The sequence below is a fragment of the Barbus barbus genome (genome assembly GCF_936440315.1).
Source record: "Barbus barbus genome assembly, chromosome: 1".
Taxonomy (NCBI): domain Eukaryota; kingdom Metazoa; phylum Chordata; class Actinopteri; order Cypriniformes; family Cyprinidae; genus Barbus; species Barbus barbus.
This window is the reverse complement of record NC_136729.1, coordinates 19,658,537-19,685,023: the sequence shown is the minus strand read 5'-3', so window position 1 is coordinate 19,685,023 and position 26,487 is coordinate 19,658,537. Positions and strand designations below refer to the sequence as shown.

Sequence of the window (26,487 nt, the reverse complement as noted above, 5' to 3'; positions counted from 1 at the left end):
TCTTTTCCCGATGGCTGTCTAAGTGGCGGGGTCCTCACTGGGGATCTGTCTCTGGCGCTCATCTCGGTGTCCTGGTCTTAAGTTGTATCAATATTATTGATACAACTTATCCATTACCTGGTAAGAGCATCACAACATGAATTACAATTAAGTAAACATACAATGTTCATTTAAACACTTTTTTGGAGATTTGTAACATTTAATAAAAGAATAATAATTCCCCAAAAAATATTAATTATATTTAAATTTTCATCACTGATTTTATTTGCACTCAATCTTGTGCATTCAGACAATATATTACACAGCTTATGGCTCTATAAAAACAGAAAGAATAATGAATAAACTTTTTTTGGGGAAAACACAACTTTGCTACCTCAACATGCTTCCTCAGATTTGATGGTGAACATTTGAACCCGGATATTTACCTGATGAAAGTCATAACTGACGTAGTCATAACTTTTTAACTTCCGTTTACCATATTTAATGTGCATAAGCTAAAATTTAAATGTAACACTTTTTAAGTTGAAATAAAATTGTAAGGAGTAAAAAGTAGTTTTTTCTTCAGAAATGTAATCAAGCAAAAGTACAAGTAGTCAGTTTAAGCTGTACTTGAATAAAGTAAAAATCCCCCAAAATAATACTTAAGTAATCAAGTAAAATTACTCAAGTATTTTACACCTTTGTGTGTTGGTATTGATCCCTACACGTATTGGGGACTTTACAGATTTTTTCCAGTACATTTCTTTAGACAATGAAACTTGACCACAGTGTCCTCAGCGGCTCAGATGGAGGGAGTCTATGAAGACTCCTATGTTCGTTAGTGCATCCCAAAACACAACACTTGAAATGCCTCTTTGGCGCTGACATTGTATATCTCCAGCAGCTACAGCAAGTAATCAGTAATGGCGGAGGCGGCCGCAGCTTCTCACTCAGGCGGCAGGACTTTTTCACCTCGGTGACGTGGTGAAAAAGAGGGAGGGAGAATCTGAAACAGCTCGTTTGGAGAGACTGTTTATGACTTTTTTAGATTATAAAAAAATTAATGGGTGGATTTTTACCATTATAGGCTGGTTGTTTTAACACACTGCAGCCACACAACTGTGTTCAAACACCTTATAAAAGTGATTTTTGCATAATAAGTCCCCTTTAAAGGAGCAAATCTTCACAAATGTATTCATGAAATATTGTCAAAGTAACTTGTAGACTACAACTTTTTGATAAGTATTGGCAGTCCACTGTTTTATTGAAACATTATACATTTGTTCCACTTTTCAACAATTGTAAAAAAAAAATGCATGAACATTGAAAGTATGTTAGATATAAATGGCTCAAAAAATTGATAAACTGGCAGGTTATTTTTTTCATCAGAGACAAACACCTTATGCAAATGCATACTTAAGAGTACAGACTGATAAAGGATATACATTGTAATGAAATACATTTGTGAAAGTAATTGAATAATACCTGAATGTTACATGCTTAGTGTAATACATAGTGTAAATTTTAGACAGATCAGAGTGTCAGCGATAAAAGAGAAGTACAGCTGCTTCAGTTATCTCTTTGGAAGCACTCCATCCTGCATTAGTACCATAGCCATCCCAGTCGAAGCTCGCAAAGTCCCCACACTGTCTAGGGGCGCCCTGAGGAAAGTGTCCACCTCCACCAATACAGAACTGCAACAATATTAGTACATTACTAGCAACACAACGTGCATTTCTTCAAATAGTGCTTTAGATTTATTTCTGTTATAAATGTATTTCTGTCAGGACCACTATAGTTAAAGACAACTTACAATTCGCATATATTTTAGGTTGGGGTATGGTTCTGTTCTGGGCAAACACTCCCTGCCCATCCATGCAGAATGTAAATACGACGTGATGGCGTCATTATCACGATAATGATGCATGACATTATTGAGCTACTTTCGACCAGGGTTTAGCTACTTTCCTTTTAAATATAGTTGGCAACACTGGCAAAGGGGTGCTATTTTGCTATGAGCAGTTGAGAAGAGCAGCATGCCCCTTTGAAATCAGTTACCGGAAGAGCTTAAGGCAACCAGCATTTTGAAAGTTTACCAGAATGTCGCAACGATACAAAACCTTAAGCAACAGCATGTCACTGAACGACTAGATAAGCCTCAAGCTACAAACGATATTTGCCAATACCTTAATAGCTTTTAAGCAATGAGTAAGGGGAAAATTTTAGCTTCGTGATGGCATTCAGATGAATGGAGGATGAAATATAGCCAACTGTGATGTGGATGCTTGATTCCCCCTTTGATATCCTCCAGATCTTTAACATGGGCTCACACTGTGCGATTTTTAATAGTCTTTTGCGATTGCTGCTTGTCACACTGTACGAACATGATCCCCATGTCAGACTGTAGGATCTCAGTTGTCTTAATGTGAGACTGTACGACAGTCAAGACGCGACAAAAACGGACGTACTCAAGAAGACTTGTCCGGAGTTTTACGTCATCAACACGTGACCCGCGTTCTCTCGCTATAATGGTAGCTAGCAAACAACAGCAACGTGTAGCGTTAGTTTTATTAATTACATGCCTTGATGTTAAAAAAAAAAAACAAAACAAAAAAAACGAAAAAGACGACGTGTGTGGAGCAAGTCATGGCTGGGCAAAAGAGGACTTTATGGACTTCCAGTTCTACAGAGCGAACTTGAGGTAATTTTGTTATTCGAGTTTAAACATCCTGCCCCTTAAATAAACTTTAAGTAAACTTTACTTTGTACATATATTGTTTTTACAAATAACGAAGTTGAAGTTTGAAGTTGTCGCGCTAATTGCGTCATCAAGTTCAGGGCTCCTATTGGTTCTTGGTTTGACGGTCGTCGTAGGAGATGTCACACTGCGGTAGGAAACCGTCTGAAATCTTCTGACACTGCCAGAATTTAATCGGAGGAAAAAATTGATCGCAACGGCCATTAATCGGATGTCGGTGAACATGTCAAACCAGCGATCTAGACAACCGATTTTAGCCTAGGATTATAGGAATCTTTTAGGATTTTCAAAATTTGTCTCAGACGACGAAATCGTGGCCAAAATCGCACAGTGTGAGCCGGGCTTAAAGACAGTCACATTGCACAACTTCGGCGATTATGCTGGCAATCGTCCAAATCCATAGTAAGGCGCTGCGAGAGTAATGCTAACTCACGTCACTTTCAAAACTGGCAACTTATATCGATGACGTGGCGAATTTGCGTTCAAGTTCGCGAATTTGAATCTGGTGAAACCATGTGGGGAACAAACTCCTCTCACAATGTTCCTGATTGCTTGCTTCCTTTAGAGAAGACACGGTTTGCTTACCGAATTCGCCGACTGATTAGCTCCTGAGCGAAGCGATAGCTGCTGAATAATGACTGAAGGACCTTATAAAGGGAATTATGATTGGCGTCATATTCCTATGGGTAGACGTGGATCAGCTGAGTGTCAGCTGATGCGAGTTTGACTAACGTGACCTGCCAGAACTAACGCTACGCTCCATTACTGTAAATGCAGATACTCTTCATTTTTACACTGATCAATTAAATATTGTCTGCCTGAATTATTATATCACAAATCCTGTTCATTAACCCTTATTTTATGTTGGGGACGTTTTCGTCCAGTATGGGGTGCTGTTGAGTCTTAATTTGGCCACAACTTTCTCTGTGTTTCAGCAAATGGAATGATTTTGGTGACAAATCTAATTTTGACACATATTTTGGGAAAATGCTTTGAAAATTTTCAAAAACGCAACAATACACTGTGGGCAAATTCACTACCCTTTCGTTATGTTCGGGATGAAAATATCCACTAAATTAAACTGCTGTAAAAATGCACCAGATAAATATTTTTTTCAATTTTTTTTGCATAAATCTATTAATCAACCTCAGTCCTGATCAAAACTACTAAATGTAAAAAAAAAAAAATCCATGATTTTTACTCTTTAATTGCCAAGTTCATAAATAATGTCACTGATTTGGGGGGAAAAACCCCACACAAAATGACTTATTTTCAATATAAAAAGTGATTGTGGACTGGATATTTTTTTTTACCTTTTATCACAGTCTTGGACATGTCAAAGATTAGTAACAACATTGGCTTTGATGCATTGTTAGTTTTTGTGCAGCATCAGATTTTAATTGTTTCTCTCTCATTTACTGTTTGTGGCTGTTTTTGCCCCATTGACTTCCATTATAACGACATTTTTTGATTGCAAAGCCATGACACCATATAATCATGCATTCTTGATTGTTGGTGGTTTTCCCTGTTGGGAAGAGGTAAAATTTGTCATTTTTACTGTTGATCACCAGGTTGCACCATTAACCCTTTAGATAGGCCTGTGCAAAAAAAAAAAAAAGCTTAGTTTCTGGCTTGTATATGTCGTTATATGGAGTATAACAGCATATTATAGTGTGTGTGTGTGTGTGTGTGTGTGTGAGAGAGAGAGAGACCTTTGCGCACTTACCTTGATGTATCTGAGAAAATCTAAATATGCACCTCAGCTCTCAGAACTACATGGAGTAAACAAAACAAAGTAAGTGTATTTATGCACCTGCTGCCTTTTGATGGTGAGAAGTACAGACTAAACAAAAACAAGGTAAGTGGATTTAAACACTTGCATGCCATCCTGCTGGTCATTCGATGGTGAGAAGAGCAGCAAGCAACATGAGAAAGAGCTTGACTTGTACCGAAGTATTAGAAATGATTATGCAGCCTGACCCCTCCAGCGAACTGCAGGATGTATTGTCTTCTCCCTCTAAAACCACAGACTCAGGAGAGTCAGATTTTTTTGTGGTACCCTCATCCTCCTCTCCAGCTTCCACTGAAGGCGAGGAGGATTCAGAGGATCCTGGATCTGGGTGGATTGGGAGAAACGGCGAAGTGTGGTTTTCCACCAACGTGGAGACAACTCCCTTTCTTCAGCCTGCCAGAGGCGTGACTCCAGGGCCGACGCGTTATGCCATCGCAAGGGTCCAGAACGTGGATTCTGTGTTCAATCTGTTTTTTACGGAGGAGATGAGATTAGGAGAGGAGTTTAGTTCTCCATCCATCCTCAACTCTTGCACCATTGTTCAGTTTATTGTTTTTGTTGCATTTTGCTTCATAATAAATTGTTCATAAATCTGATGCAGAGTACATTTTTTACAGAAAAAAATGAAAAGTGTATCACTGAAGGATTTTAAGGGTTTAAACTGGATTTACCATCAAGAAAAGTCAAGCATTTCACAAAAAGGCCGTCCTTACTTCTCACCATCAAAAGGCAGCAGGTGCATAAATACACTTACTTTGTTTTGTTTACTCCATGTAGTTCTAAGAGCTGAGGTGCATATTTTGATTTTCTCAGATACATCAAGGTAAGTGCGCAAAGGTCTCTCTCTCTCTCTCTCTCTCTCTCTCTCTCTCTCTCTCACACACACACACACTATAATATGCTGTTATACTCCATATAACTCCATATAAAAGCCAGAAACTAAGCTTTTTTTTTGCACAGGCCTATCTAAAGGGTTAATGGTGCCATCTGGAAATCAACTGTAAAAATAACAAATTTTACCTCTTCCCAACAGGGAAAACCACCAACAATCAAGAATGCATGATTATATGGTGTCATGGCTTTGCAATCAAAAAATTTCGTTATAATGGAAGTCAATGGGGCAAAAACAGCCACAAACAGTAAATGAGGGAGAAAAATTTTTAATCTGATGCTGCACAAAAACTAACAATGCATCAAAGCCAATGTTGTTACTAATCTTTGACATGTCCAAGACTGTGATAAAAGGTAAAAAAAATCCAGTCCACAATCACTTTTTATATTGAAAATAAGTAATTTTGTGTGCCCACCCCCCAATCAGTGACATCATTTATGAACTTGGTAATTAAAGAGTAAAAATCATGGATTTTTTTAATCATTTAGTAGTTTTGATCAGGACTTATGCAAAACAATTTGAAAAAAATATTTATCTGCTACAATTTTACAGCAGTTTAATTTAGTGGATGTTTTCATCCCGAACATAACGAAAGGGTAGTGAATTTGAACAATACACAAGGGTTAATTTTGTTAAAAATAATTCATATTATTTTTAACTCACATGTTCAGTGTGACAACCAGTCGGCTTAACGCCTGAACAAATAGCCATAGCTGCCTTTTCGATATTGAAGACCCTGAATGCGATGAATCCAGGCTCAAATATTCCTAAAAAAATATGCACAAAAAATATAATTGATGATGATCTGTCATGGTAGATCCACATACAGCAGTAAAGTAATCAGATTACAAAAGCGATGATGGCTTAAATAATTGTGTCACTGAATAATACAAAAACATTATGATTGTCAATCGATTTATCTACTTTCTTTAAAAATATTGGAAAAATATTGGCTCAAGATGTATTGCCATACCTCTAGGATTAGGACCATACAGATTGTTGGTTGATATCTTATTTCCAGTATCATACACTATTGGAATAGCAGGTCCATTATCAATGTTGCATGTCCCGATTCCAAACCTCACAGGTAATTTCTGGGAAAATGAAGATAAATATCCACTTTAGCTTTGCCTATATGCCTGTGAATGTTTCAAACTTAAAACTGGTGTCAAAGTTTATCTGACCTTGAATAATTTGAAAAGGTTTCCTCCATGTAGGGCTAAGAAGTGATTTTCAGTGTGGTATCTCAGGAAGGAGGCAGTGGTCCAGTGTTCCAGCTCACTATTATTAGGAACATGCCACACAGACACATCCTGTGCCACAATGTCATAGTATCCAGGATTCTGTCAGGTCAAGTCACATTTATTTATATAGTGCTTTATAAAATACAGTTTTGTTCTGTTTCAGATTCTAGATAAACATCATTTGATTGTTGGTCCAGTGTCTTAATGTCCTATATGTTGAGCCATGGGTGTAAAACCATTATTGTAATAAAAAGTACCTTATAATCATCACTGGTAGCAGCTTCTGCAGCTCCAAATGTGACTGTGTTTGCCCATGTCCCGTCACCATCAGGCCGGTTTGGGTCGCTGCCCTGCTGACTAGACCAGCGATCACCAAAAGTGCACTTTCCATACATGTTGTTTTCATGAACACTGGCCACCAGCGTCCAGCCGCCACCAGCAGTGGTCATATCACAGAACGTCTGGTAAAGGACCCCTCTTGATGAGACCAGATAGTACAGACCGTCTGATTGAACAGAAGTATTTCTAAGTCAAATAAATGCAGTTTGGTGCTTAAGATAGCAAAAATAAATAGAAAAGATCATACCATCATAAACATGATACTTCTCACGAATTTCTTTGCAGCTTCGAGCAACATATTTCATTCTGCCCATAGGTTTTGCAACCTCAGGGTTGATGTTGGTTTCATCTGTAATAATAGATGGTGCTTCTTGTGGAGTTGCTAAAATATGAAACATAAAGACATAGTGTAATATATTGTGATACGAAATTAGATCATTTAAATGAAGAACAAAATACACTCACTTGATGCTACCTCACAAAACCATGAATTCAGTGAGAGTAAGAGGCTGAGAAGGATACCTGAATACATTTTTGTACTTTGCAAACAAAAGGAGAAAAGTTATTCACAATAAAACATTAAGCATATTTTTCTATAATCAGTTTGTTACAGCAACTCATCGCTGTTCTCTGCATACAGTTTTTCTCAGTCATGGTGTAATTTGTCAAGCATAACAAGTTGATTCATACTGATGAATTGCTCTCAAGTGAATCTTGATTTTCACCACTGAAGGGACAGGTGTAAAGCGTTACATTCTTTCCTCGCTGCATTGTAAGGGAAGATAACCCGACAAACCGGGACGTCAGGAAGTGTGCAAAGGGTGCACTGTAATTCTGCTGCATGTACCGTTTTGTCTAAGGGGCGTTTCCTATGTTTACCTCTCTAATAAAACAGTCTTGTCTTTTAGTTTTCTGTATCGACAAACAGTAAAACAAAAGCGTGAATCCTGTCTAATATCTTGCAATCAATAGGCTATCCAACATACAGTAATGTATAACTTTATAATCGATATAGCCTGTGCCATACAGAAAGTGCAGTCGTGTGCATTTTTAATCATTGTTATAGCTTACATCAAGAAATAATAGCACTTCACTGTTATATTGACAACAAGACCAAGTATTTTTACTATCTTGTGTGTATAGCGACTGTTGGTTAGTGTACAGGTTAGTATTTTCGTGCTGCGCAACGCGCCACTGGTAGGTCTACTTTCACTTTTAAATTTCTTTCGTAAAAATAATTGTTAAATCCCAAGGTAACGTCTGCTTTCTTTTTTTATTTCTTTGTATGGTTCAAAAATTCTTACTTTTTTGTCGTGCGTTTCCTTCTTCTGATTTAGCCAGCTCACTCTCCAGGTTTCTAGCTTGGGCAAGTCGGAGGATGCACTTTTTTTTTTTTTTTTTTCCAACAGTAAACGTATCGATGTGGTTCTCCTTTGTTAATTCTAAATATTTTTGAAGTCTCAGATAATTAATTACATTTGATGAAATATCAAATCATAATGTATAAACTTTACTTTAATGTAAAAAAAATTAGCAGCCCAGCAGGCACCGGACGTCAATATGACGTCAGATTGACGTTGGACCCCAACGTCGGAGAGACGTTGTATTTTGGTTGAAAGTGAAAATCGGGTTGACGTCAGAACCCAACGTCAGATTGACGTCGGAACCCAACGTCAGATTGACGTCGGAACCCAACGTCAGATTGACGTCGGAACCCAACGTCGGAGAGACGTTGTATTTTGGTTGAAAGTGAAAATCGGGTTGACGTCAGAACCCAACGTCAGATTGACGTCAGAACCCAACGTCGGAGAGACGTTGTATTTTGGTTGAAAGTGAAAATCGGGTTGACGTCAGAACCCAACGTCAAATTGACGTCAGAACCCAACGTCAGATTGACGTCGGAACCCAACGTCAGATTGACGTCAATCTCCGACGTTGGACAGACGTTGCATTTTGGTTGAAAATGAAAATCGGGTTGACGTCAGAACCCAACGTCAGATTGACGTCAATCTCCGACGTTGGACAGACGTTGCATTTTGGTTGAAAATGAAAATCGGGTTGACGTCAGAACCCAACGTCAGAATGATGTCAGAACCCAACGTCAGATTGACGTCAATCTCCAACGTTGGACAGACGTTGTATTTTGGTTGAAAATGAAAATCGGGTTGACGTCAGAACCCAACGTCAGATTGACGTCAATCTCCAACGTTGGACAGACGTTGCATTTTGGTTGAAAATGAAAATCGGGTTGACGTCAGAACCCAACGTCAGAATGATGTCAGAACCCAACGTCAGATTGACGTCAATCTCCAACGTTGGACAGACGTTGTATTTTGGTTGAAAATGAAAATCGGGTTGACGTCAGAACCCAACGTCAGATTGACGTCAATCTCCAACGTTGGACAGACGTTGCATTTTGGTTGAAAATGAAAATCGGGTTGACGTCAGAACCCAACGTCAGGCTGATGTCAGAACCCAACGTCAGATTGACGTCAATCTCCGACGTTGGACAGACGTTGTATTTTGGTTGAAAATGAAAATCGGGTTGACGTCAGAATCCAACGTCAGACTGATGTCAAAACCCAACGTCAAATTGACGTCAATCTCCGACGTTGGACAGACGTTGTATTTTGGTTGAAAATGAAAATCGGGTTGACGTCAGAACCCAACGTCAGATTGATGTCAGAACCCAACGTCAGAACCCAACGTTGGACAGACGTTGTATTTTGGTTGAAAATGAAAATCAGGTTGACGTCAGAACCCAACGTCAGAATGATGTCAGAACCCAATGTCAGATTGACGTCAATCTCCAACGTTGGACAGACGTTGTATTTTGGTTGAAAATGAAAATCGGGTTGACGTCAGAATCCAACGTCAGATTGACGTCAATCTCCAACGTTGGACAGACGTTGCATTTTGGTTGAAAATGAAAATCGGGTTGACGTCAGAACCCAACGTCAGGCTGATGTCAGAACCCAACGTCAGATTGACGTCAATCTCCGACGTTGGACAGACGTTGTATTTTGGTTGAAAATGAAAATTGGGTTGACGTCAGAATCCAACGTCAGACTGATGTCAAAACCCAACGTCAAATTGACGTCAATCTCCGACGTTGGACAGACGTTGTATTTTGGTTGAAAATGAAAATCGGGTTGACGTCAGAACCCAACGTCAGATTGATGTCAGAACCCAACGTTGGACAGACGTTGTATTTTGGTTGAAAATGAAAATCAGGTTGACGTCAGAACCCAACGTCAGATTGACGTCAGAACCCAACGTTGGACAGACGTTGTATTTTGGTTGAAAATGAAAATCAGGTTGACGTCAGAACCCAACGTCAAATTGATGTCAGAACCCAACGTCAGAACCCAACGTTGGACAGATGTTGTATTTTGGGTGAAAATGAAAAATGCAACATCTATCCAACATTAGAGGTTGAGGTCAATCTTACATTAAGTTCTGATGTCAACCTGATTTTTGTCAGCCTCCAACAGTGGACAAACACTGCATTACATCCCTATCGAAACTGGCCATTACCACATTTGTTATCAACCTGTGAATACAAAAGGAAGAGGAGTTAAATGTCCAAATAATTAATTATACATAACACATTATGAACCGCTTGTTATAGTTTGTGTTAGATTTGTCATATCTAATGTAGATGTCACATTGGTTGTACTGTGGTGCTAGATGGAAGATCATGGGCCCACCCAAATTGCTATGCTTTTATCTTCTGAAGACAAAACTGATATTGCGAAACCTAAAACCTTCCTGGTGTTAATGCTAAAAGGCAGTGAGGAAAAATCTCTAATCATTCACTTGGGTCTGTTGTATGTACACAAAAGTGAGAGAACAACTGACTGAGCAAATTATGACTCTTATATGGTACCAAAAGCAATGTTTTGGGATATTTCACAGTATGAGTTCAGTAATATCAGCAGTCTGTCATTATTTTGTAAGTTGGCAATATTAGCACACATTTGCAAACAAGGCTTGACATTAACATAGAATCATCCCGTATTTAAGGCATATGAATGGTATTCCACATTACATCGATATGAGCGTGGTTTGTCCCATTTTTTTATTTACTTCAGTTTTATGTTTTTTGTTTGGCAACCGTTACTGCCAGTCATTTGACCGTTTCTTTATTTTTTTAACAGTGTAAAACTTACTTTATGGATTTTTTACTGACCAATTAAATAAAGTGATATCACTAAACCGTGTACAGAGGAACACTGTCCTTTCACAGATTTTCCTAGATTATTATGATCAAACGCATTCAATAAAGTGCTAAAAGTAAAATACTAGCCTAAACGTTCTACAGAGAAACACTTCTTATTTTACAGCTTATTAAAAAACAAAAAATTATAGTGTTAAAGGATGCTGACAATTGTAAATTAATAAAAGTTTTATTTTGAAAGACAAAATACAAAGTCTCTACATATACTGTACAAAACTGAAAATGCAATCATTCAGTTTTTGAAGTAAAACAGTGCAAATTTGAAAGGAAATACATTTCAAATACATTTCAACATTTAAAATACTGCACCAATTAACAGAACAGTTTGATGAGAAGTTAATGAGTTGAATTAAATATTCTCAGCACAAGAAATACAAAACATCTACAAGTTTCAAACGACTATTAATTCTAAAGGCTGGATTACACTACATGACTTTTCAAATCTGAACAGATTTTTAAAACACTAGGCATCATACATACAGTCAGGTCCATAAATATTGGGACATCGACACAATTCTAACATTTTTGGCTCTATACACCACCACAATGGATTTCAAATGAAACGAACAAGATGTGCTTTAACTGCACACTGTCAGCTTTAATTTGAGGGTATTTACATCCAAATCAGGTGAACGGTGTAGGAATTACAACAGTTTGCATATGTGCCTCCCACTTGTTAAGGGACCAAAAGTAATGGGACAATTGGCTTCTCAGCTGTTCCATGGCCAGGTGTGTGTTACTCCCTCACTATCCCAATTACAAGGAGCAGATAAAATGTCCAGAGTTAATTTCAAGTGTGCTATTTGCATTTGGAATCTGTTGCTGTCAACTGTCAAGATGAGATCCAAAGAGCTGTCACTATCAGTGAAGCAAGCCATCATTAGGCTGAAAAAACAAAACAAACCCATCAGAGAGATGGCAAAAACATTAGGCGTGGCCAAAACAACTGTTTGGAACATTCTTAAAAAGAAGGAACGCACCGGTGAGTTCAGCAACACCAAAAGACCCGGAAGACCACGGAAAACAACTGTGGTGGATGACCAAAGAATTCTTTCCCTGGTGAAGAAAACACCCTTCACAACAGTTGGCCAGATCAAGAACACTCTCCAGGAGGTAGGTGTATGTGTGTCAAAGTCAACAATCAAGAGAAGACTTCACCAGAGTGAATACAGAGGGTTCACCACAAGATGTAAACCATTGGTGAGCCTCAAAAACAGGAAGGCCAGATTAGAGTTTGCCAAACGGCATCGAAAAAAGCCTTCACAGTTCTGGAACAACATCCTATGGACAGATGAGACCAAGATCAACTTGTACCAGAGTGATGGGAAGAGAAGAGTATGGAGAAGGAAAGGAACTGCTCATGATCCGAAGCATACCACCTCATCAGTGAAGCATGGTGGTGGTAGTGTCATGGCGTTGGCATGTATGGCTGCCAGTGGAACTGGTTCTCTTGTATTTATTGATGATGTGACTGCTGACAAAAGCAGCAGGATGAATTCTGAAGTGTTTCGGGCAATATTATCTGCTCATATTCAGCCAAATGCTTCAGAACTCACTGGACGGCGCTTCACAGTGCAGATGGACAATGACCCAAAGCATACTGCAAAAGCAACCAAAGAGTTTTTGAAGGGAAAGAAGTGGACTGTTATGCAATGGCCAAGTCAATCACCTGACCTGAATCCAATTGAGCATCCATTTCACTTGCTGAAGACCAAACTGAAGGGAAAATGCCCCAAGAACAAGCAGGAACTGAAGACGGTTGCAGTAGAGGCCTGGCAGAGCATCACCAGGGATGAAACCCAGCGTCTGGTGATGTCTATGCATTCCAGACTTCAGGCTGTAATTGACTGCAAAGGATTTGCAACCAAGTATTAAAAAGTGAAAGTTTGATTTGATTATTATTCTGTCCCATTACTTTTGGTCCCTTAACAAGTGGGAGGCACATATACAAACTGTTGTAATTCCTACACCGTTCACCTGATTTGGATGTAAATACCCTCAAATTAAAGCTGACAGTCTGCAGTTAAAGCACATCTTGTTCGTTTCATTTGAAATCCATTGTGGTGGTGTATAGAGCCAAAAATGTTAGAATTGTGTTGATGTCCCAATATTTATGGACCTGGCTATATACTGACTTTGTAAATCGTGACAAAGGAAAACTGGGCATCATACACAACATGACCGAGGATCATACACTACCAGACTTTAAAGTTGTTCCGAGCACAACAAACTCACTCAGAAACATGAGCCTTGGAGACGCGTGACAAATGGAAACAATATACGTTCTAAAATCGGCTGAAAATATCAAACATTTTTGATATCCTCCAACTGGATAGAATCTGAGTCTGAAGCTAAAAAACCGGAGTCTGTGACTATCAAATCTACAGACTGGCTCTGACTTTCGGCAACTAGTGTCAACTTCTCCAGACTGTAAATTGGCGGAAAATCAGGACAAAAAACGTGTAGTGTATTCCAGGCCTAATTATATATGATGCCCAGCTTTCCTTTGTCATTATTTACAAAATCGGTAAGTGTATGATGCCTGGTGATTTAAAAATCTGTTCAGATTTTTAAAAGTCGTGTAGTGTATTCCAGGCTTAAAGGGATACTCCACCCCAAAATGAAAATTGTCATTAATCACTTACCCCCATGTTGTTCCAAGCCTGTAAAAGCTTCATTCATCTTCGGAACACAATTTAAGATATTTTGGATGAAACCCGGGAGGCTTGTGTCTGTCCCATTGACTGCCAAGTAAATTACACTGTCAAGGTCCAGAAAAGTATGAAACACATTGTCAGAATATGTTATGTAATGTTATGAAGCGATGAGAATACTTTTTATATAGAAATACAACAAAAATAATGACTTTATTCAACAATTAGGCACCGTAACGTCTCCTCTGCATCAGCACAGCGCCATTTTGGAGATTATGCCCTGGACGCAAAACACATACACTCTTCTGTATCAGCCTTGACACAGGGATGCGCTGTTTCATCCAAAATATCTTAAATTGTATTCAGAAGACGAACAAAGCTTTTATGGGTTTGGAACGACATGGTGGTAATTGATTAATGACAAAATTTTCATTTTGGGGTGGAGTATCTCTTTAAAACTGTTTCATTATTCAGATGTAAATTTGTGTAAACAAATTTCCTGAAGAGGAATTCTTGAGAAGCAATTGAAAAAATTAGGGTTAGTATCATAATTTTTTTATTTTAAAAAGATTGTGCAGGGAACTGTACTTTAGCTTGTATTATCCCAATCAGGTTTATAGTGTTTTTATCAATATTCTATTGACCCTTAGGGGCTACAATATAGCTCTGATAATATATGTGGAAAAAAATTACATTGTATTTTAATCCTGAATACTAGCTACACAAGTGTAATAAAAAGTAAAATCAAAACATACAAATAAAGGTCCATGATTCTGCACCAGAAGTGACAGACACAGTAGATAAAGAGCAGTCCTCCAAATCTGAAGTAATCAGCTGGATCCTTGCTGCATCTGGGGGTTAAATAAATGCAAAAAAAAAAGACAACAGATTTATTGAAAAGTCCTTAAAAAGGAGGATTCCATTTGTGTACCTTTTCTTTAAACAACATTTGACATTATGAGATATTCTGACTAATTTAATTATTTAGCTGTGACCTAATGGTTAGAGAGGCAGACTTGTAGTCTGAAGGTCATGGGTTCGAGTCTCAGTCCTGGCAGGAAACCCACTAGTGTAAACAGGGCTTGAGGTACCCTTGAGCAAGTTACAAGTTAAACCTACTTGTAATTATAAACACATTTACATTTAGCAGACGCTTTTATCCAAAGCGGCTTACATTGCATTCAAGTTACAGTTTCTACATTTTTATCAGCTCTTGCTTTGCCTGGGAATCGAACCCATGATCTTGGCGTTGCTAGCGCCATGCTCTACTATTTGAGCTACAGGAAATACAAATAAAGAAATGAGTATTCACAACAAATAACTTTTCCCAGATGTAAAAAATGGCAATTAGTACACTAAAAAAAATAAATATAATATTTTTATCAATTGCTAAAATGCTAATACCTGTATATTTATAACTAATAAAATTATTAATCTGTTTACACTGCTTTTCTATCACACGTCGGTGATGTCTAACAAATGTACTTGAGGAGATCATTAAATTACTCAAGTATCTTCATACTTCATCCACCTTATTCCTAAACGCAGAAGTAAGCCTATGGGCGAGACTTCAAGTTCATTAGCCTTAAATAACAATAACAACATGCAGTAAATAGTAAAACTGTTTGTATTACAAACCAGTGTGTTCATAATTAAGATAATACACTAAAATAATATGGTATGACAAACCAATTTGCAATATCAAGCAGCAAAACGAGCAGTTCTGTATAGCTAAAAAAGTAAAAATATCTGGAAGCAAGACCCATAAAATCTATAAATGGGCCATTTTTATGTGAAGAATAAGGTGAATATGATGTCATCATTTACTCACTTATGTCTTTTCCAACCTGCATAACTGACTTTTTTTTTCTGTGGAACACAAAAGAAGATTAAAAAAGACATGAGGGTTAGAAAATGATGAGGGAGTTTTGATTTTGAGTGAGCTAAACTCAAGAATTAAGTTTGAATCAGAGTGGTGCCTTGGTGCAGAGTTTGCCTGCTTTGCCCATGTTCACATATAACGGCACATGATCATTAAAGTATTATGAATACTCACTTTTACAGAAGATCATATGGCAGAAGATTTTCAATCCCAAAACCTCTGGACCATGAGAGGGGAAACACACACACACACACGAATATTTAACAGGTTTAATAAAACAATAGTAATTGTTGACTTACTGACAGAGACGGACAGGCTTACAAAAAGTTTGGCTAACGTTACTCACCAGCTTTATACAAACACTTAGCAGTAAGTTGGATCCGAAAGCATGGTTTACATAGTATTCTTAAGGTGGTTTCATGATCTCTCTGTTGAACACATGTCAGTTGTTCATGTTCCAGAGTGAGACATTTTATTTGACAATAAAATAACAATATTGTTATTTTTACTATTTCATTCTGTTATTAAAAATAAGATCAGCAAAAGGCGGCCTTCAGTACTTAACTCATATTAAGGTCCAGCTCCCGCTATTTATTCTGTCATTCATGTATATGTATCTATTACATAAACCTCCAGAACTTGTAGTACTAACGCTACGCGGATATATTTACATTTCGCGATATAAAAACAACAACAACGAGTCACTTTTAATCATTCCCAAGACATTGTCACACAGCCTTATCTGGACAGTATTAAAACATAATAACAAAACACAGAAACAGATTATGTCATCGCGATTATCATATCACTTTAACAGTAACAAAAAAACAATTATAAGAGGTACTTACCTTCTGTGTTTCCATTATGTGTCCATAGCCATTGTGTCTGTGTTCTCAATCGACACCGCATAACTCAAAATCGGTCAAAATAATAACTCATCTGTCAGATATGAGACAATCATGTGAAAGCCATTCCTAGAGCACTGAACGGAGCAGGACTGCAGATAAACAGAGCTGCAGTAACGACTGAGGTGAACTTTCAAATCTGAGCGGGAGGAGGCGTGCCCTGCTGTCATTGGTCAGATTCCTGGATGACATTCAGATTAACCAATCACGAACAAAGCAACATAGAGAGACGTCAAACAACTTTGTAACTGTAGAAAAAAATGTTTTAAACAAAAGATAGCAAATATGTATTGATTTTTTTTTTTTTAGGCTGTTACATGTAAGTAATTGGTAAAATTGTGTTTTCACTTATGCTCACAACCAGGGGCAGGCACATCTGTGCCATTCACTATTCACCTATAATTTCCATATGAATTTATAGTTAAAATAGGGTTAGGTTTAGGAGTACAGAGAAGGTGTGTACACGTCTGGCTATACTTGTAAATTACAGTTTCATTCACATGACCAATGATGACCCTTTTGAACTTTAACAAATCCCTTGCCTCAACTGTATAACCACTCTTATGCCTAAATGCAGCTGTGCCTACAACTGTGGCATTTTCTATATCTGACCCTTTGCTGTAAGTGTTACACCACCTGTTGGTTTAGGTTTATTCCTTTGTCCACAGTAACACTTACTAAAAACACTGTCATAATTGCAACATTTGTCTACAGATTACACTGTTGACTGCAGTGGCAATGCTGTTACAGCATTCGTGGTATGGGAAAATGTAAACGAAATGTTGATGTGCGACTAATTCAACAATAATTGAGGCCTATGATAATGAATGTACTCTTATTCATTTCATCACTGTATTGCTTGCAACAGCAAATGACTCCGTGGTTATGCAGTCACCTCACAGCAAGGTGTTTCCATAACGCAGACATGCACATTTGACAAATTGAGGATTCTACATTTTCCATATTTAAATGTATGTTTTCTACAAATTGCATGGAATGTATGCATTCCAGTCCTCTCAGACCCTTTTCTCTATGCTCTTGTTTTTTTCTCATTTCAAATTTCTCAGTAGATATAGGGTTTCTCTCACACAAATAACAAATGTATACTCTGATCAGATAACATACCAATATTTTTCGATGGCTGTATGACGTGATTGTGAAGTCAACATCTAATGATGTTAGAGTTTGACACTGAGTGAGCATTACCAATATGATGTCTAGGAGACGTTGGGTTTTGGTTGCCATACCTGACGACTGTATATGAGTATTTGACATCAATATGAACCTGGCTTAAGATGTTGGCTTGACGTTGGATTTTGGTTATTTTTTGCCACAACCTAATACTAACTATAGATCAACGTCAAATTATGTTATAATTTGACGTTGTGTGGACGTTACCATTATGACGTCTAGGCGACGTTGGGTTTTGGTTGCCATACCTGACGACTCTATATCAGTATTTGACGTCAATATGACGTTGGCTTAAGAAGTTGGCTCGACGTTGGATTTTGGTTAGTTAATGCCACAACCTAAAAACAACGTCAAATGATGTTAGAATCTGACGTTGTGTGGACGTTACCATTATGACGTCTAGGTGACGTTGGGTTTTGGTTGCCATACCTGATGACTGTATATCAGTATTTGACGTCCGTATGACGTTGGCTTGAGACGTTGGCTCGACGTTGGATTTTGGTTAGTTAATGCCACAACCTAAAAACAACTGAAGATCAACATCAAATGATGTTAGAATTAGTGATCGACCGATATTGATTTTTTATAACCGATACCGATACCAATTATTTGCATGTCTATGTGCCCGATAACCGATATGCAGAACCGATATTTATTTACTGTTATAAAGTAAATAAATGACTGCGTGAAGTAAGTCCATACTTCACTTTGGTTTTTCCTCCTTTCAGTCATCTTAACAAAAAATGTTTTGAGAATTAGCAGTCTTTCATGCAGGGCTCTAGACTCATTCTTCCCACTGATCTCACTTTTGCGCACGAGCACATAATTTGGTTGCAATTTGTTTTTTGTTTTTGCTACAACATTTGATTAATCAATGCATGCTGATGAACTTTTATCATAGTTTATAGTTATATGGTAACGAAAGTGTTCAACATTCAACTCGTTCTTTTTCATCTGTATTATTTGTGATTTAAATTTTGTGATCAGGAATTCCTTTTTTCGTGCGCTTTTTACTTTCAAATTTGCGATCTTGGTGTCACATTTTACAAGAAAAGATCATTGTCTGTTTTGCTTATATCTATACACCTTTAACTTTTTAAGACTAAAACAAAAGATGGATTCATTGTTATTCTTAATTAAAAAGCGCAACAACAATAAAACAGTACGTTGACAATGACAAACTCTTACATAACATTTATCAACAAAACGAATAAGACGAGGCATGGCACAGGACACACCACATGCTGTACTATATACCGAGTATATTACAGAATGTTTAGCAAACTCTGAGGAAGCAAATAAATATTAATATATATTTTTTTTAATTAAGGAAAACCTCTATAGCATAACCTGAGGTAAACAGCAAAGATAACAAGCTTCTCAAAACGAAAACAAAAAGAAAAGTAAAACTAAACTGGCTGTAGCTGACAGGAGTTTTTTCTACAAGAATACCACCACGTTCACCTTCTCTGGTTTAAGAAGCGGTCTTTTACTTTAGTTTGAAAACAAATCCATCCGCGACGCGCACCTTCACGCTCGTGCTGACGCGCCGAGTATAAACCAGGCTCTACCCACTAAGCGCTCGCGCTGAAAGCACCTCTCTTCACGTGATCAGTGAAATCTGACTCCTGCTATAATGTGCTGCGGCTGGCAGCGCGCGCTGTATGAAGCAGACGCTTTGGAGCAGCGCAGACCTGGCACTCGTACAAATGCGACCACATCAAATTTTAACTCGCAAACAATTACCATTTTGGTCGCAGTCTAGAGCCCTGTCATGTTCAATTTAATCTTCGTATTACAACAATAAAAAACATTTTATTTATAAAAAGCTTTAGCAGCAACACTAATATTAGCAGTAAGCAAAATGAACATAGAAAGTCTAATGTTTTCAAATGGAGAAAATAAAGGAAAGGAGTCATATCAACTTCATTTTTAACTACAGTTTTAGTAGGTTTATAAGCTGTTTAATAGGATAAAGAGTGAAGAATAATTCACTGGATAATGTTAATTCACGGAATAATATTCTCTGGAATATTGGAATATAACAAGCATTGTATTTTATTGCATTTCTCAACTGGCATGCTCTAAATTATGCTGCTGACAGCGCGGTTTATATGCCACAGAACTATAGGCTACTCAAACTGCGATCGATCGCGGAGATAATAAATAATTAATTTCCATAGAGTTGTATTAATTTAGATGTTTATAAACGAAATAATGGTTATATAGTAAGTGTTAATTCAATTTAGGGTGCTTCAAAAAAGTGAATCTTGTTAAAAGTTACATGCGGTGGACGTGCTGAGCATTTCTTGAGCATCAACCCGCTGAGTGAACTGCAATATGAAAGCGGCTTCACGAGACTAATGATGAGCATATAGACAACAGAGAGAGAATTACATTCAGCGCTTTTATTTCCAACATGCAATCATTCATGGCTGTATTATTTAATTCATGCAAAGTTACGTCTTTATTGGGAGAGGACTTGACGGATTATCTATGTGACTCCGACTTCACGAGACTAATAGACCACAGACAGAATTAAATTCAGCGCTTTTATTTCCACCATGTGCTAATTCATGGCTGTGTTATTTCAGGCAAAGTTATAGCCTATCTTTATAGGGACAGGGCTTGACAGAGTATCTTATTTATCATATTTCTTAGAGCCAAGTTGCATTTAAACTATATATCAGGCATTTATGTAATACATCTAATTTGTGCATTAATGCCTGTAATATTAAATAGTTTACTAACTACAGCAAATCAAGTACCTGCACGCCGTTGCTGTCTCATCTCCCCTCAGATGCGCTGCAATTGCGATCCTGCGCGCAATTCTGAAAACGTCCACAAGATGGCGGTGTTTATCGGGGAATCCGATATTACAAAACCGATATTCGATTATGGAAAAATGCTTAAATATCGGGAAAAATATCGGTAAATCGATATATCGGTCGATCTCTAGTTAGAATCTGACGTTGTGTGGACGTTACCATTATGACGTCTAGGCGACGTTGAGTTTTGGATGCCATACCTGACGACTGTATATCAGTATTTGACGTCAATATGACGTTGGCTTAAGACGTTGGCTCGATGTTGGATTTTGGTTAGTTAATGCCACAACCTAAAAACAACTGAAGATCAACGTCAAATGATTTTATAATCTGACGTTGTCTGGACGTTACCATTATGACGTCTAGGCGACGTTGAGTTTTGGATGCCATACCCAACGAATGTATATCAGTATTTGACGTCAATATGACGTTGGCTTTAGACGTTGGCTCGACGTTGGATTTTGGTTAGTTAATGCCACAACCTAAAAACAACTGAAGATCAACGTCAAATGATTTTATAATCTGACGTTGTCTGGACGTTACCATTATGACGTCTAGGCGACGTTGAGTTTTGGATGCCATACCCAACGAATGTATATCAGTATTTGACGTCAATATGACGTTGGCTTTAGACGTTGGCTCGACGTTGGATTTTGGTTAGTTAATGCCACAACCTAAAAACAACGTCAAATGATGTTAGAATCTGACGTTGTGTGGACGTTACCATCATGACGTCTAGCCGACGTTGGGTTTTGGTTGCCATACCTGACGACTCTATATCAGTATTTGACGTCAATATGACGTTGGCTTAAGAAGTTGGCTCGACGTTGGATTTTGGTTAGTTAATGCCACAACCTAAAAACAACGTCAAATGATGTTAGAATCTGACGTTGTGTGGACGTTACCATTATGACGTCTAGGTGACGTTGGGTTTTGGTTGCCATACCTGATGACTGTATATCAGTATTTGACGTCCGTATGACGTTGGCTTGAGACGTTGGCTCGACGTTGGATTTTGGTTAGTTAATGCCACAACCTAAAAACAACTGAAGATCAACATCAAATGATGTTAGAATCTGACGTTGTGTGGACGTTACCATTATGACGTCTAGGCGACGTTGAGTTTTGGATGCCATACCTGACGACTGTATATCAGTATTTGACGTCAATATGACGTTGGCTTAAGACGTTGGCTCGACGTTGGATTTTGGTTAGTTAATGCCACAACCTAAAAACAACTGAAGATCAACGTCAAATGATTTTATAATCTGACGTTGTCTGGACGTTACCATTATGACGTCTAGGCGACGTTGAGTTTTGGATGCCATACCCAACGAATGTATATCAGTATTTGACGTCAATATGACGTTGGCTTTAGACGTTGGCTCGACGTTGGATTTTGGTTAGTTAATGCCACAACCTAAAAACAACGTCAAATGATGTTAGAATCTGACGTTGTGTGGACGTTACCATTATGACGTCTAGCCGACGTTGGGTTTTGGTTGCCATACCTGACCACTGTATATCAGTATTTGACGTCAATATGACGTTGGCTTTAGACGTTGGCTCGACGTTGGATTTTGGTTAGTTAATGCCACAACCTAAAAACAACGTCAAATGATGTTAGAATCTGACGTTGTGTGGACGTTACCATTATGACGTCTAGCCGACGTTGGGTTTTGGTTGCCATACCTGACGACTGTATATCAGTATTTGACGTCAATATGACGTTGGCTTAAGACGTTGGCTCGACGTTGGATTTTGGTTAGTTAATGCCACAACCTAAAAACAACGTCAAATGATGTTAGAATCTGACGTTGTGTGGACGTTACCATTATGACGTCTAGCCGACGTTGGGTTTTGGTTGCCATACCTGACGACTGTATATCAGTATTTGACGTCAATATGACGTTGGCTCAAGACGTTGGCTCGACGTTGGATTTTGGTTAGTTAATGCCACGACCTAAAAACAACGTCAAATGATGTTAGAATCTGACGTTGTGTGGACGTTACCATTGTGACGTCTAGGCGACGTTGGGTTTTGGTTGCCATAACCGACGACTGTACATCAGTATTTGACGTCAATATGACGTTGGCTTTAGACGTTGGCTCGACGTTGGATTTTGGTTAGTTAATGCCACAACCTAAAAACAACGTCAAATGATGTTAGAATCTGACGTTGTGTGGACGTTACCATTATGACGTCTAGGCGACGTTGGGTTTTGGTTGCCATACCTGACCACTGTATATAGGTATTTGACGTCAATATGACGTTGGCTTTAGACGTTGGCTCGACGTTGGATTTTGGTTAGTTAATGCCACAACCTAAAAACAACGTCAAATGATGTTAGAATCTGACGTTGTGTGGACGTTACCATTGTGACGTCTAGGCGACGTTGGGTTTTGGTTGCCATAACCGACGACTGTATATCAGTATTTGACGTCAATATGACGTTGGCTTTAGACGTTGGCTCGACGTTGGATTTTGGTTAGTTAATGCCACAACCTAAAAACAACGTCAAATGATGTTAGAATCTGACGTTGTGTGGACGTTACCATTATGACGTCTAGCCGACGTTGGGTTTTGGTTGCCATACCTGACCACTGTACATCAGTATTTGACGTCAATATGACGTTGGCTTTAGACGTTGGCTCGACGTTGGATTTTGGTTAGTTAATGCCACAACCTAAAAACAACGTCAAATGATGTTAGAATCTGACGTTGTGTGGACGTTACCATTATGACGTCTAGGCGACGTTGGGTTTTGGTTGCCATACCTGACCACTGTATATCAGTATTTGACGTCAATATGACGTTGGCTTTAGACGTTGGCTCGACGTTGGATTTTGGTTAGTTAATGCCACAACCTAAAAACAACGTCAAATGATGTTAGAATCTGACGTTGTGTGGACGTTACCATTGTGACGTCTAGGCGACGTTGGGTTTTGGTTGCCATAACCGACGACTGTATATCAGTATTTGACGTCAATATGACGTTGGCTTTAGACGTTGGCTCGACGTTGGATTTTGGTTAGTTAATGCCACAACCTAAAAACAACGTCAAATGATGTTAGAATCTGACGTTGTGTGGACGTTACCATTATGACGTCTAGGCGACGTTGGGTTTTGGTTGCCATACCTGACCACTGTATATCAGTATTTGACGTCAATATGACGTTGGCTTTAGACGTTGGCTCGACGTTGGATTTTGGTTAGTTAATGCCACAACCTAAAAACAACGTCAAATGATGTTAGAATCTGACGTTGTGTGGACGTTACCATTGTGACGTCTAGGCGACGTTGGGTTTTGGTTGCCATAACCGACGACTGTATATCAGTATTTGACGTCAATATGACGTTGGCTTTAGACGTTGGCTCGACGTTGGATTTTGGTTAGTTAATGCCACAACCTAAAAACAACGTCAAATGATGTTAGAATCTGACGTTGTGTGGACGTTACCATTATGACGTCTAGCCGACGTTGGGTTTTGGTTGCCATACCTGACCACTGTACATCAGTATTTGACGTCAATATGACGTTGGCTTTAGACGTTGGCTCGACGTTGGATTTTGGTTAGTTAATGCCACAACCTAAAAACAACGTCAAATGATGTTAGAATCTGACGTTGTGTAGACGTTACCATTATGACGTCTAGCCGACGTTGGGTTTTGGTTGCCATACCTGACCACTGTATATCAGTATTTGACGTCAATATGACGTTGGCTTTAGACGTTGGCTCGACGTTGGATTTTGGTTAGTTAATGCCACAACCTAAAAACAACGTCAAATGATGTTAGAATCTGGCGTTGTGTGGACGTTACCATTATGACGTCTAGCCGACGTTGGGTTTTGGTTGCCATACCTGACCACTGTATATCAGTATTTGACGTCAATATGACGTTGGCTTTAGACGTTGGCTCGACGTTGGATTTTGGTTAGTTAATGCCACAACCTAAAAACAACGTCAAATGATGTTAGAATCTGACGTTATGTGGACGTTATCATTATGACGTCTAGCCGACGTTGGGTTTTGGTTGCCATACCTGACCACTGTATATCAGTATTTGACGTCAATATGACGTTGGCTTTAGACGTTGGCTCGACGTTGGATTTTGGTTAGTTAATGCCACGACCTAAAAACAACGTCAAATGATGTTAGAATCTGACGTTGTGTGGAAGTTACCATTATGACGTCTAGCCGACGTTGGGTTTTGGTTGCCATACCTGACCACTGTATATCAGTATTTGACGTCAATATGACGTTGGCTTTAGACGTTGGCTCGACGTTGGATTTTGGTTAGTTAATGCCACAACCTAAAAACAACGTCAAATGATGTTAGAATCTGACGTTGTGTGGACGTTACCATTATGACGTCTAGGCGACGTTGGGTTTTGGTTGCCATACCCGACGACTGTATATCAGTATTTGACGTCAATATGACGTTGGCTTTAGACGTTGGCTCGACGTTGGATTTTGGTTACTTCCCAACACAACCTGAAAACAACTAAATATCAACGTCAATTGACGTCGGTCTTGGACGTCAAATCAACGTTGTCATTAGACGTTGGCTTGACATTGAATTTTGGTCACCTGACGTCGCGACCTAAATCCAACCTAATATTAACGTCATATGACGTTGTGTGCCTGCTGGGAGGAAGCACTTGAAGAATGATTGATCCCTCTGTCTTTTTTTTGGGGGGGGGGGGGGGGGATTCTTACACTTTTCTCCTTCTTTACTGTAGTTCAATGTATCACACTTATCAATCTTTCATTTTCATTTGCACATACACTTCAGGTGCATAGGTCTTTGTTAAACTTCAGCAATCTACACATCACATTTTATAGTTTTCTCTTTACAGTTTTGTAGTTCATAGTTTCCTTTTTGATCCAAAAGTTTCCCTTTTTTGGTTTCAACATGTCTTCTCTTCATGTTCATGCTTCTAAAATTTCATTTTGGGGCCAATTGTTTTGTACTCATTCTTATTTATTTTTTGTGCTTCATGAATAGTATATTGGTTATCTCATGTTGGCATGCTGCTAATCTCGTTTGGATCCTCTCATATAAAGGACCTCTCCCATCACTCTCACAATTTTTACAGTGAATAGTCTACCACCACTTTTCTGCTTGGTTCTTGGGGCTCTGACTCCAGCAATGTCTCCGTCTCTGAGCAAAGTCTCCGTCTCTGAGCAAAACATCCCAGTCTTCTCTATTCCTATCTAACAATTATTACTTTGTACCAGAACCTCTGTTTCCAGGGTTCTTTTGAGCTCCTAGAAACATCATATACAGTATGTTATAGTTAAAGGTATAATATTCGTAGTTTCAACCATTCCATTCACACCTAACATAAGTCTTTTGCTGTGTATGGTTTTTATCATGCAAGTCAACAATATTCCTATTTTTCTTCGCAAATTGTACTATAGTGTCTAGAAATAGTAAAAAAATTATACAACAGGAAATGATACAATGTTAAAATGTAGATTGAGAAGGGAAATATTTAACGTTACTCAAAGAAGAAAAATATGGATTTGGCATAGCAAAAGCGGAATAGAATATGCAGATCCTGTATAAAAAAAAACAGGTCCTATCAAGTACATACAGAAATAGTATCAAACTGACCCCACACAATCATCCACTACTAGAGAAACTGAAATAAGGAAGAAAGAAACCCATAACTAAACTTCAAAATCCTGTGTTAGTTTTCGAAGGTGAATGCCATAATTACTTTACAAAAAATATGCGTACAGTGTATGAAACCCCTATAAAATAGAAAATCCCT

General features: G+C 38.4%; 1 protein-coding gene and 2 long non-coding RNA genes across 4 annotated transcripts; all 3 read right to left on the bottom strand.

Annotated features, from left to right (window-relative positions):
* Positions 1–1,186: 1,186 nt before the first annotated feature.
* On the bottom strand, positions 1,187–25,401 carry LOC306870106 (intelectin-like). 2 transcript variants are annotated; one of them, XM_079417176.1, is made up of 9 exons: positions 25,356–25,401; positions 8,309–8,517; positions 7,470–7,543; positions 7,252–7,386; positions 6,923–7,170; positions 6,606–6,764; positions 6,395–6,515; positions 6,085–6,188; positions 1,187–1,673 (listed from the first exon to the last, which is right to left on the bottom strand). In XM_079417176.1, exons 3-9 carry the CDS (start codon positions 7,534–7,536, stop codon positions 1,521–1,523), a joined length of 987 nt encoding a protein of 328 aa, XP_079273302.1. In that variant the 5' UTR covers positions 7,537–7,543; positions 8,309–8,517; positions 25,356–25,401; the 3' UTR covers positions 1,187–1,520. The 2 variants fall into 2 exon arrangements, with proteins under 2 accessions (XP_079273302.1, XP_079273303.1); XM_079417177.1 differs by lacking the exon at positions 25,356–25,401 and having other exon boundaries at positions 8,309–8,593.
* Positions 14,610–16,020, bottom strand: LOC306870594. The gene is made up of 3 exons (XR_013784280.1): positions 15,955–16,020; positions 15,730–15,767; positions 14,610–14,749 (listed from the first exon to the last, which is right to left on the bottom strand). It is a non-coding gene; the product is annotated as an uncharacterized lncRNA (long non-coding RNA).
* On the bottom strand, positions 16,161–24,416 carry LOC306870587. Its single transcript, XR_013784279.1, has 3 exons — positions 23,302–24,416; positions 21,651–22,396; positions 16,161–17,932 (listed from the first exon to the last, which is right to left on the bottom strand). It is a non-coding gene; the product is annotated as an uncharacterized lncRNA (long non-coding RNA).
* Positions 25,402–26,487: the final 1,086 nt, after the last annotated feature.

Coding starts and splice junctions, on each gene's coding strand:
- LOC306870106 (XM_079417176.1), bottom strand. CDS start 7,536: ATGTATTCAGGTATCCTTCTCAGCCTCTTACTCTCACTGAATTCATGG. Junction 6,516..6,605: donor ACCTTTTCAAATTATTCAAG/GTCAGATAAACT, acceptor TCATTTTCCCAG/AAATTACCTGTGAGGTTTGG. Junction 6,189..6,394: donor GTATGGTCCTAATCCTAGAG/GTATGGCAATAC, acceptor ATATTTTTTTAG/GAATATTTGAGCCTGGATTC.